General features: G+C 40.0%; 1 protein-coding gene across 7 annotated transcripts in view; it reads right to left on the minus strand.

Moving 5' to 3' along the window:
• The window catches only part of kiaa1109 (KIAA1109 ortholog), a 427,165-nt gene that overhangs the window by 213,544 nt on the left and 201,151 nt on the right, over positions 1–12,470 (minus strand). For all 7 annotated transcript variants that reach the window (XM_072584210.1, XM_072584207.1, XM_072584208.1 and 4 more), the window contains exons 24-28: positions 10,827–10,946; positions 9,293–9,573; positions 3,882–4,132; positions 3,144–3,405; positions 1,983–2,808 (exon numbers count right to left, since the gene is read on the minus strand). In XM_072584210.1, coding sequence (XP_072440311.1) covers positions 1,983–2,808; positions 3,144–3,405; positions 3,882–4,132; positions 9,293–9,573; positions 10,827–10,946 — 1,740 coding nt within the window. The remainder of the gene's footprint in view (positions 1–1,982; positions 2,809–3,143; positions 3,406–3,881; positions 4,133–9,292; positions 9,574–10,826; positions 10,947–12,470) is intronic.

Consider the following 12,470-nt stretch of genomic DNA (forward strand, 5'->3'; position numbering starts at 1 on the left):
GTGTAGAACGTTGAACACAGTCTGTAATGTGTTAAAATAATCAAGTTTAGGAGGTAACAAAGATATGAATGAGAATTTGCAGATGAGATGAGATAGGTGGAAAGTTAGGGAATATTACAAAGGAACATTCACCTTTGTTCCAATTACAACAATGGGTGAGGCAAGACAAAATATTGCAGAAAGAGGATTTGAATCTTAAATTGAGTTCCTGTCTGTCCTCTCAGGCAAAGAAGCCATGTCACTAATTAGAAAAGAAAGGGAGCTCTCCCTGGTGCCCTGACATCATTAAGCACAACTTGGGTGCATGGTGGCTCAGTGGTTAGCACTGCCACCTCACAGAGCCAGGGACCCAGGTTCAACTCCAGCATTGGCTGACTGTTTGTGTGGAGTTTGTACATTCTCCCCACATCTGCACGGGTTCCCGCTGTGTGCTCTGGTTTCCTCCCACAGTCCAAAAATGTGCTGGTTAGGTGTATTGGACATGCTAAATTTTCCATAATCTCCAAGGATGCGTAGGTAAAGTGGATTAGCCATGGAAAATGCAGGGTTACAGGGACAAGATAGGGGAATGAATCTGGCCGGGATGTTCTTCAGAGAATCAGTGTGGACATGTTGGGCTAAATGGCCTGTTTGCACACTGTAGGGATTCTATGAATCAAGGCTGAGGTGAACATGTATTTGGTCTTTCAGGGGATCAAGAGAAATAGTAGAGAAGTGGAAGTGATCTGACAGTATCATTTGATCAGGCAGAGGAGGCTTTTAGTGGCTGCACGATCTACTGTTATTTCTCACTTGCTTAAACGTCTTATGTGGATAAAAGTCCTCAAACATCTGAAAATGTTTGCCTCATTTTTGGCCAAAAATATACTAAAATTAGCTGATCAATACTGATAAGAAATGGTAGGTGGAGTGAAAGTGGTTGAGCAGTAAGTATTGTCCAGGACATCAGGGTAACACCCCCTATGCTCTTCTTCAAAATAGTGTCAGGGCCCTTTTATACTCACCTTCAAGAACAGACAGAGCCTCAAAATGAAAATTCTAGTCCCTTTAATTAAATTTCCTCATGACTTCAATCACACAAACTGAGGAATTCCCTCCAGTCCTACAACACTCCATCTCTACAGCTCCATCTGTATTAGTGCCCCAATAACCATCCAATCCATTCACCTTTCCTTTTCATGTTTCCCGATTCCTTCAAATCATCACAGGAACCCATATTTTTATTTGTTTAGATACTGCCCTCTTATTTACTCCTTAACTCCTCCCACCTGTCTGGGCTCTTTCAAGTTCCCCATGACCACATCTTTCTTTCAATATTCATTTTTGTCAGATTATGCCTCCATAAAATACTTTGGATTATTTTCTGTGCCAGAAGCCAGGGTTGGAGGATTTGAGCTATAGGGAGAAGGTGAATAGGTTGGGCTCTTTTCTTTGCAGCACCGAAGGCTGAAGGGTGACCTTATAGAGGTTTATAAAATCATGAGGGTATGGATAGGATAACTAGACAAGGTCTTTTCCCTGGGGTCAGGGAGTCCAAAACTAGAGGGCATAGATTTAGGGTAAGAGGGCAAAGATATAAAAGAGACCCAAGGGGCAACTTTTTCACACAGAGGGTGGTATGTGTATGGCTTGAGCTGCCAGAGGAAGTGGAGGCTGGAACAATTGCAACATTTAAAAGGCATCTGGATGGGTATCTGAATAGGAAGGGTTTGGAGGGATATGGATCAGGTGCTGGCAGGTGGGACTAGATTGGGTTGGGATATCTAGTCGGCATGGATGAGTTGGACTGAAAGGTCTATTTCTGTGCTGTACATCTCTATGACTCTATATGTTATATGAATGCCAAATATGATTGGTCAATCCACCTTGGGCTTCAATTTCTCAGAAGTTAATTTCCCCAATAGAAAACAACAATTCCTATCTGTATGTGGAAGTTCAACAAGTCAGAAGAATACTCATTACTGGACAAAAATGTTGCCAACCTTAAACATGGGGACAGAAAGCTGGTCAAACGAAGAAGAGTTCTCTTCACTGGTTGGTGTATCAAGATCTAGAGGCCTGTGCAGCGAAGATTTTGATGTTCTCTTGTTTGTTGGCTGTTTTACTGACCAGTTGGATACCTGCAGTTGTGTAAGGTAATTTAAGTAACAAGACATCACAATCTGTTGACATGACATCTGTTTGTTATCTACAGCTTTTTCACCTTCAGCCGTGTATATATGATCAGCTGATTCTTCATCTCCTTCAAGAGCTGATACAAAAGAGGCCTGAGAGGCATGAGTTTGCATAGGAAAGTTTTTCAGTTCTTGGCTTTCTCCGCTAACAGAACTATTTAATGGCCCCTCCACACTACGATAAATTGTATTCCTGGCTGAGTCAATTCCTTGGGTACGACGTCTTTTCTTTCTTCCTGGGTAGGTACCTGGACCTTCATCACTACTGACTGGATCAAAGTCCTCAGCTGCTGAAAAGTAGGCCTCACTTTCAGCCACAGATATGCTTGAATCAACTGATCGATACTGATGGAAAGTATTAGAATCTGATGATGGAGTAAAGGGAAAGGATCCAAAGCTCCTCCGCTGACGAGGAGAATCCAGAACATTCTCGTCACTGCGTGACACTTCACTGGTGAATTGTACACCCATTGCTGCAGTCTGCCGCTCACCAAAAATAGCTGCTGATAAACTCTTTGTACTCCCAAGCCGTGTAGAAGAGACAGAAGCTTGTCGCTTCAAAGGAGAGCGAACTAATGTTCTGTCTTGATTATTGGGAGAAACCGGTGTGCTTCCTGAAACATTTGTTGGACCGCTAAAAAGAAAAAGAAAATTTTAAACAAAAATGCTTGTTTTCTTTATTTAGTAATTCGCCAACAATAAAAAAAAGGAAAGCAGCATCTCAAAAAGAAACAGTGTTTATAGCCAGTATTTTAAATTTTGTATTTTCATTTATGAAGTACAGTGGTTAACACCTTGGTGAATACCTGGTCAATCCACTAGCATATTGGTATCAGAAGGCTGCCATATCAAGATTAAGAAACATTTAACCATATTCATGTCACAATAGAACAGTTATCCAAATATTCAATACGTTACAATTGCTCAGCTTTGAAAAATGCACATCTTTTATTACCAAAATGAACTTACTTTCCAACTGTTTCTTCAGTGTTTGTACTTGAAACAGGAATATGCATCCGTGGAATACTATCATCAGCATTAGAGGATGGACTGTTTCTTTCACTTGCCAACAAAGGGAGTGCAGCAGTAGAACTACTATTTTCTTCAGAAGAGGACGTTGAACTGTGAGATCGTAAAGGCACTTGCAAATTTTGGTACTGGCTCTTTTTCCCTGAATTTGTTCCCAACGATCTCGAGTCCCATTCTTTCCTTTTTGTCCCATTTGTTTTACCTAAATTACCAAAATATAGGTATTGTCAACACAAATAGTTTCCGCCAGCACTTAAGAAAAATACTGCAGATGCCGCAAATCAGAAATAAAAACAAAAAAATTGCTAGAAATACTTTGCCAGTCTGCCAGCATTTGAAGAGAAAGAAACAGATTTAACCTTTCAGGTGGATTAGCTTTCATCAGAACAGATGAGAGATCACTGACCCAAAATTTCAACTCCTTTTCTGTTTCTCCACAAGAATTACTTGCTGAGTATTTAAGATTTTCTGTACAAGTTTCCTGCATTACCTACCATCAGATATGTCAACTTTATACTTAATGTAAATAAAAACCTTGTAAAAATTTGTAAAATGCACATATGCAAGTAGTTATATTGCTCAAACTATGGTATCTTGATATTATAATAGAAGGCAAAATAAGAAACTTAAAGACAAACATTCCTGAAATCATAAAACATTATATATAAAAGAAATTACCATCTGCAATCTTTGAAGTATCTTTAATGACAATCCATTCATTTGGATGCAGCAGTGACTGCCCGTAGAACATATCAGTTTCTGTCGATGTATTAGAGAAAGCAGAACTGGTGGATGGGGTAATTTCATCCAATTTGAAGAAGTCCATTCCTGATGCCATGCCTGCGTAGAACTTACAACCACTCAGACACCCACACTTATTCTTCACTCGCTTGGTTTTGATCTCATCATCTGACCAGAGAAACCACAGTCTACACAAAAGAAGGTACAATGTCAGCTGTAGACAACAAAACAACAAAAGCTACAATCAAATCATTAGATATTAAACCATTCAACATTGTTTATCTCTTTTAATTTCTGCCCAAGATTCTGCCTCCTCATAAGGGATTAAGTCATTCAAGCAGTCTATTTCCATAAGTGTTGGAAAACTTTCAGTACCTCATCAACACGGCCATGTCTTTGCATGAGCATCAGCCGTGAATACTGAAGTGCAATTTAACAAGGGGAAGGCCTCATCAGATGTTCACAAACATATTTCCAACAGACAGCAAATAGCAGCAGGAATCAAAGCTGATTTTGCAGCACTCTTAAACCCCAAGGAATGGAACACAATTATTACCTTAAACTACAAGGTTACAGAACAAGTGCTGAATTCAGTGAACAGAACAAGATTTTAATACTCTTCACTTTTATCACATTCTCAGAAGGAGATTTTGCGCTAACTTTCTGCTAACCATAATCATTTATGAAATACTGAGTAGAGTAGCACATCATGATAAACCAAAAAGTCTACTTCTCAATGAGGTCAGAATCTTTAATCACATTTTCATAACAATGTGAAATTAACAAAAGTGTAGAAAAATTAAACAAAAGAGACCATTCAGCACTTTGCATCTCTGCCAGATAAAGAAAGACCTAACGAAGCTATTCACAGTTTCCAGATCTTGCTCTTTTGCTCTGTAGTATAAGACAATTGAAATGAATGTATTTTTAAATGTGATGAGGGCTTCTCTACCATTCATTCAGGCAGTGAGTTCTAGATCACCACCATCCTGTAGGCAGAGGTATTTCTCCTAAATTCTCCATTAATTCTTCGGCCAAATACACTGAATCCGTGCCTCTGGGTTTTGGAACGAAGTGCAGCATCACAGATGCCAGTCTTCGGTTTCTGGATTCATTTCACATTTTAGAGGCTAAAGGCACTGGACACTGCAAAGGTCATAGGCCCCGCCAATATCCTGATACCTGTGTTCTTGAACTAGCCAAGATGCTCAACCACAGCTATAACAATGGAACATTTCCCAGTATGTTCAAACATGGACAAAAAAGCTGAATCTAAAATGGAACTGGAGGTTGATGTGACTAGCCTTAACATATAGGCAGAATCTGACAAGAGGACATTAAGAACCTCTAGCAAGACTGAATTTAATGAGAATCTCCACTGTTTGGACTCGCACCTAGCATAAAAATAGATGTTGTGGTTATTGGATGCCAACTGCCTCAATCTTAGAACAGGCTGTAAATATTCCTCAGGGTAGTGCCCTAGTGCCTACCATCTTCAGCTGCTACACAATGCCTTCACTCCACTACATGGTTAGAAGTGGGGATATATTGGATGATTGCACAATAATCAATACCATTCATGATTTCTTGGATACTGAAGCATCTCTGACTGCTAGCCACACAAACATGAATGTTTGGGACTTGACGCAAAGTAGCAAATATCTTGCCTACTGCTCAAGTGCCAGACAATGACCATTTCCAACAAGGCAAAATTACATTACCCCATCGCTGCATTTCTCACCATCAACATTCCAGAAGTTACCATTGTCCAGAAACTGAATTGATTCAGCAAACAAATACTGTGGATACAGGAGCAGGACACAGGCTGAGAATTCTGTTGCAAGTAACTCAGGCCCTGACTCCATCTGTCTGTCTACTATCTACCAGGCAAAAGACAGGATTGTGATAGAATGCCTCCCAATAGATAAAGTTAAAAATCAACAACACTAAGTCCAACAGATTTATTTGGAAGTACCAGCTTTCGGAAAACTTGTCCTTCATCAGGTAGCTATGGAACAGGATCATAAGACAGATTTTATAGCAAAAGATCTCAGGGCCACGCAACTGAAATGATATAGTGAAAAAAACAGATTGCTGTTACGTCTTTCATCTTTCAGAATGGGTTGCAGGTTTAGGTTCATTAAGTCACATTCTCGAGATAACTTAAGGTTTTATAACAGAAGGTAACATCTCAGCTCAGACAATGTATTAAAGATGTGAGATTAGAGTCTGTTGGAATCCCAAACTTCCCATAGACTTATTTGTGCGTGTGTGCACGCATGAGAGAGACAGCGTGAGTGAGAGCGAGTGCACTCGTGCACAAGAGCGAGAGTGAGCGAGTTTGAGCGTGCATGAGCGTGAGTGCGCATGCTTAGTAGATGGAGAGTGTGTTGGAGTATAAGCCTGAGAGAGAGGGTGTGTGTGTGTGTGTGTGTGTGTGTGTGGGTGAGATGATGGGGATGTAAGTGTGTATGGGAGAGAGCGGATGAGAGAGAGTCTGCGTGAGTGTGTGTGTGTGTATAAGAGTGTGTGCATGCGTGAGAGTGTATAGCGTACTGGGGTCACCTGTAGTGTGACAAGAACCCAAGGACTCGGTTGAGGCCATCCTCATGGTTACCGAACCTGGTTATCAACCTCTGCTCGGCCACTCTACATTGTTGTGTATCCCGAAGTCCACCTTGGAGAATGGTAACCTGAAGATCTGCGGCTGAACATCCGTGACCGCTGAAGTGTTCCTCGACAGGGAGGGAATATCCCTGTCTGGTAATTGTTGTGCGGTGTCCATTCATCCATTGTCACTGTGTCTGCTTGGTCTCATTAATGTACGATGCCTCGGGGCATCCTTGCCTGCAGCGTATGAAATAGGCAACATTGGCTGAGACACATGAGTACCTGTCGCACACATGGTGGGTGGTGTCTGTACGTGTAATGGTGGCATCCCTGTCAACACTCTGACATATCTTGCAGTTGTTGCCATGACAGGGTTGTACAGTGTTATGGCTTATGTGGTCCTCAAGACTGGGTAGTTTGCTGCAAACAAGGATCTGTTAAGGTTTGGCAGTTGTTTAAAGGCGAGAAGTGGAGGCATAGGAACTGTCTTGGCAAGGTGCTGATCCTCATCGACAATGTGTTGTTGGCTGTGAAGAACATGGTGTACTTTCTCCGCACTTGGGAAGTACTGGACAATGAAGGATACCCTAGCAGTTGTATCCCGTGTCTATCTCCTGAGGAGGTCATTACGGTTTCTTGCTGTGACACGTCAGAACTGGTGATTGATGAGTTGAGCATGGTACACTGTTCTTATGGGGGCGCCCTTCAGGTGTACACCATGTTCCTCCTCATCTGAACAGATACTGTGTATGTGCCGTTCGTAGGGGATGGCTGTTTTAATATGCTTAGGATGGAAGCTACAGAAGTACAGCATCGTAGGGTTATCAGCGGGTGACCAAAACCTGCAACACATTCTAAAAGATGAAAGCCTTAACAGCAATCTAGGTTTTTTTCCATAAATTATTTCAGTTGCATAACACTGCAATCTTTTGCTATCAGTTCTGTGTCTTATGATCCTGCTCCACAGCTACCTGAAGGAACAGTGCTCCGAAAGCTGGTACTTCCAAATAAACCTGGTGTTGCATGATTATTAACTTTGTCCACTCCAGTCCAACACTAGCACCTTCAAATCATGGCTCCCACTCGACAGTCATTGCTCAGCACTTATGGAGCACTAATGCCACCAATCTCTTATCAGTCAAACCTGATTTTGTGCGCACAGGCTGCTTTACTGTCAGATAGTTGAAAATGAAAAGCAACATTTCCATTACCAGTGAAAATCCCTGCTTTTAACCAAATGCTGGAGGAAACACCACTGATCTGATAGCTAGAAATAGTTAGGCCCATGACATTGCCTTCAGAAAATCCAGAAGTGATGCCATGTGTTGAAATGATTGGTTTCCGATAATCACAATCTTCTTGCTGTGTATAACTCTATCCATCCAAGACAGCTCCACACTCCCAAACTTTATTACCTAAGACTCATTCATGTTACACTTGATCAAAAGGTTGTCTTAACAAGGCCAGTCACTCTCACCTCACCACTTGAGTTCAGCTCTTTGTCCATCTTTGGATCAAGGCTGCAATGAGGTCAGGAGCTCAGTAGTCCTTGGAGAAATCAAACCAGCTCACGCTGTGTAACTTTTGCTTATTTTAACTTTCAGGGTAACTTTGATGATAATTAAGACAAAACATGTGGGGCAGATTTGATCTGTTTTTTGTGGATAGGGCATTCCTGGGTCAATTTTCCACTTTGTCATATAGATGCCAGTGTTGTAACGTCAATGGATCAGCTAGGCTAGGGGCATGGTTAATTCTGGAGTACAATTCTTCATCTCTACAATGCAACATTGTCAAGATTTTTGCTGTATACATGGCAGAGACAATCTCATACAAAATGAGCCAAAATAGCTGAACATTGTCAGCTGTGTTGCTGGAGTGTTTTGGAGATAGATAGATAGACTATTCACTCTGCACATCTGGCTGAAGACTACTTGAAATCTTGGACTGAGCTGCCATCAGTCAGGATGCAGATGTTTGCAGACCCTTCTCATCTAATAGTTTTTTTAATGATTTTGTACCATAAAAGACTGGATGTGGGGAAACTGCAGAAATTTGTTCTGGGATCAGTTGGTTCTGTTTAACATAAGCATCTTCCAGTGTTGAGCATGCTTGTAGTCTCTGTCGCCAACTCCGATCATGCCTTATCCAATATGCAGGATAGATTCATCAGTGGTGGAGCCATAAAAGGTGGCAATTGGATGGGAGAGGCCCTGAGAGTTTTCGACATTGATTCCACATGCCACGAGTTCCAATATGGGCATATATTGGTGCAAACCTCTTAACAATAAGCAATCTTGCTATAAATGAGCAAGAGTTATAATCTGGATTCCAAAAGCTTGCAGACTTTCAATTGCTACAGTCATAATAAAAATCAGATAAAAAGCTCCCATATAAAGGCTACTGGTTACCACTAAGCTAGAAAATTATTCTGCATGACTAAATTAGCTTATAACAGTGTTTTTCACAAAGGTCAAACATTACTAAAATTCTTTATGCTGTTGATGTCAATTACTTTACCTGATCATATTTGACATGAGAGATCAAGGTAGGAAGGTAAATTAATACATGCCAATTTTACACACGATAAGATAATATGAAGTGTTATGAGTAAGTTTAGCCTATCAAATATTTAGATAAGCTAGGAAGAAAATTTTAGTATAGTCCGGCCATCATTGAGATTTATTTCCCTGTCTGGTACATCATTGCTTCTACTTACAAATATAACTACGCAGTACCTTTTAGTTCGGTAATCATGAGTTTCCAAGAATTGTCTTTGTGCTTCATGTTTTACAGGATGATCTGCAGCCAAAGCCACATCTGCTGTGATTAATCCAAAATTTACTGAACCAGCTTCTAGCCAACATGATCGACGGAGTATGGTGGGTTGAATTCCAAGCTTACAATTTTCAAATTGTTCAATATATTGTCTCAGTTGAACATCTTGTACAACAGCACTCACACCCTCTCCAACTGCTTGGTTATGAAGATTACAAGTAGCAATGCGAATGGCCCCTATCTAGAATATGAAATTAGTTGTAAATTAGAAACATCTATGCAAGCACCATGTCTTATACAGTACAATAATTATCATGAATAAACATAACAAAAAATATTTATTTTTTAAATCAGCAACCTAGCTGCCAGCAATGCTTTATTTGATATTCAGAACTTTTACATTTATCATGTTTGTCCTCTCCAGCTCCTATGAGAAAATAAATTCTGTGACAGAAAAGCTAAAAGCCTGGAGCACTTGTAACACAAGTTACAAGAATATAAAACAAATTCTCATTACAGTTATTATTAGTGCAACAGCAGACGTTTGCAGTAATAATCCTGTGTATCTTGATTACAGCTGTGCCAGGCTTTTTAAACTGTAAACAAAAGTTTGTATCAGTGAGAATGATTAACCCAATTAAAGACATACAGCTACGAAGAGCTGATTTTAGAAAGTCAACTGCAAGGGCAAAAAATCTCCACTGCCAGTCAGGGATGATAGACAGTGAGAAGAAAAAGGAACAGAATTTCAGGAAATTAATCAATTAATTAATTCTACAAGATGAACTCGAAGTAATATGCAAAAGTCAGAAACAGCAGTACAATATTTTGCTGAAGGGAAATTTGCTGCAACTACTCTTCATAACAATCTATATCTTCAACATACAAAGTCTCAATCCTGGAACTGACCTGTAAGCTTAAAGTCAACATTGAATTTTATTGTTGTCCAAAACCAAGAAGAATCAAACTAATGTGCCATAAGAGGGAGGAAGAGTTTTAATTCTCCACAAGATGGGCAAGATTGTGTTGGGGTTAAATTGTTAGAAATAAGAAACCTAACCCAAAATCATCATCAATAGACTAACTTCATGTTTAATTGTGCCAGGTTGTTGGGAGACGGGTCAGCCAAGTAACTCAAACAGGAGGGCTGGCTTGACAATTGCTACATTTAAATGAGGCCCATGCTTCTGATTTTGTGGTGAGTTAAAATGAACTTCTTCAGCATTAGCCTATCTAGGCTAGGAACACAGGCTTCCTCTGGATAGAAACTAAGAACCTAAAACAACCACCAGTTCAGCAGAAATATATTTTTCGAGCAATGGTTTGCAATCCAAGAACATCAGGAATTTATAGTTTCCCTAAAATAAATTATTTATCTAGTTCCACTGACATAAGACAATTCACATATATATCTGTATTTTTGTTTCAAAAGTCAATTTGAAATACCTACATGTATTTCTCTTTGTTTTCATTTGAAATTATTCACCCAATTACCTTAATACTGGCTGCACAACCATGCTCTACAACAAAGAGATCTGCGCCATCAACTGCTATCCGAGTCATAACGTATTTCAGTTCTTCTGATCGTTGACATGGTCCATGCACATTTTTCAGCTAAGTATATTGAAAAGGAAACAGAAATAAACACGTGCTGAGATATCAACAAAGAATGCAAACATACAACATTTTGAAATTTAGGTTTTTTAAGACTAAAATGATAAATTTTTTTAAACTTAGTTTTCTTTCTCCATTAACACCTATCAGCCAATCTGAAACATTATTTCCTGAGGTTAGACGACATGAAAAGTTTGTCAGATCTGCCTAAAATCTTAACTTATTCCATTTTCTGCCCTTTCTCTTCTGTTTGCAATGCAGTTACTCAATGACATACAAATTGTATCATAGCCTTTAGCAGCTTAACCATCAGATGGCAGGTTAGTATTGTATCAAACACAAAAAACAGAAATTGCTTCAGAAACTCAGCAGATCTGGCAGAATCGGTGAAGAGAAAACAGCATTAACAGTTCTGAGGAAGGGTCACTGGATCCAAAACATTAACTTCCTCTTCATAGATGCTGCCAGACCTGCTGAGCTTTTCCAGCCACTTCCGTTTTTGCTTCTGATTTCAAGTATCTGCAGTTCTTTTGGCTTTATTGACTTTTCAAGTCCAGTCATCTTTTGAACAGTTATGAGAAAGGGTCACTGGACTTGAAACAATAACACTGTTTTTCTCTCCACAGTTGCGACCAGACCTGGTGGGCTTCTCCAGCAATTTCTGTTTTTGCTTCAGATCTTCAGCTTCTGCAGTTCTTTGTTTTATTAAACATTGCATTAGACCAGGGAACTCAAATTCAATTTACATGGTTTGACCCATCATTCTTGCACTTACAGCGTGGGCTGCATTCAAAGTTATTTATGGACACTGGGATAAAACCAGCTTGATTCTCACCTTTTTTTTCACAACCCCTAATTTTGAGATTACACCCTCTGCTCCTAGATTGTCCTATAAGAAAAAACCCTTCCGCATCTACCCTGTCAATTCCCCTAAGAATCTTGTATGTTTTAACATGGTCACGTCTCATTCTCTTAAATTCCAATGAATACAGGCACTGTGTTCTCAACCTCTCCTTCAGAAGATAGCTCCTCCATACCCACATTGAGCCTGGTGAACCTCCTCCGGTCTGCCTCCAATGTCAGTATATCTTTCCTTTAATAAAATTGCCCAAAACTTTTCACAGTATTCCAGCTATGTTCTGACAAATGCCTTAGGGAGGTTTTGCTAAAACTACACACTTTAATACTCAACTCTATGAAATAAAGGTCAGCGTTCCATTTATTCCCAATTACCCACTGAACATGGAGCTAGTTTTTTGTGATTCATGGTTGAGGAGTGCCAAATTCTTCTGTTCTATAGTTTTCTGCAATCTTTCTCACTTAACAAACATTCAGTTCCTGAATTCTTCCTGCCAATGTGCATAACCTATTATCTCCCCACGGACGGCATGGTGGCTCAGTGATTAGCACTGCTGCCTCACAGCACCAGGGTCCCAGGTTTGAATCTCGTCTCAGGCGACTGTCTGTGTTGAGTTTGCACATTCTCCCAGTGTCTACGTGGGTTTCCTCCGGGTGCTTTGGTTT

The sequence above is a fragment of the Chiloscyllium punctatum genome, chromosome 14 (genome assembly GCF_047496795.1).
Source record: "Chiloscyllium punctatum isolate Juve2018m chromosome 14, sChiPun1.3, whole genome shotgun sequence".
Classification (NCBI taxonomy): Eukaryota; Metazoa; Chordata; class Chondrichthyes; order Orectolobiformes; family Hemiscylliidae; genus Chiloscyllium; species Chiloscyllium punctatum.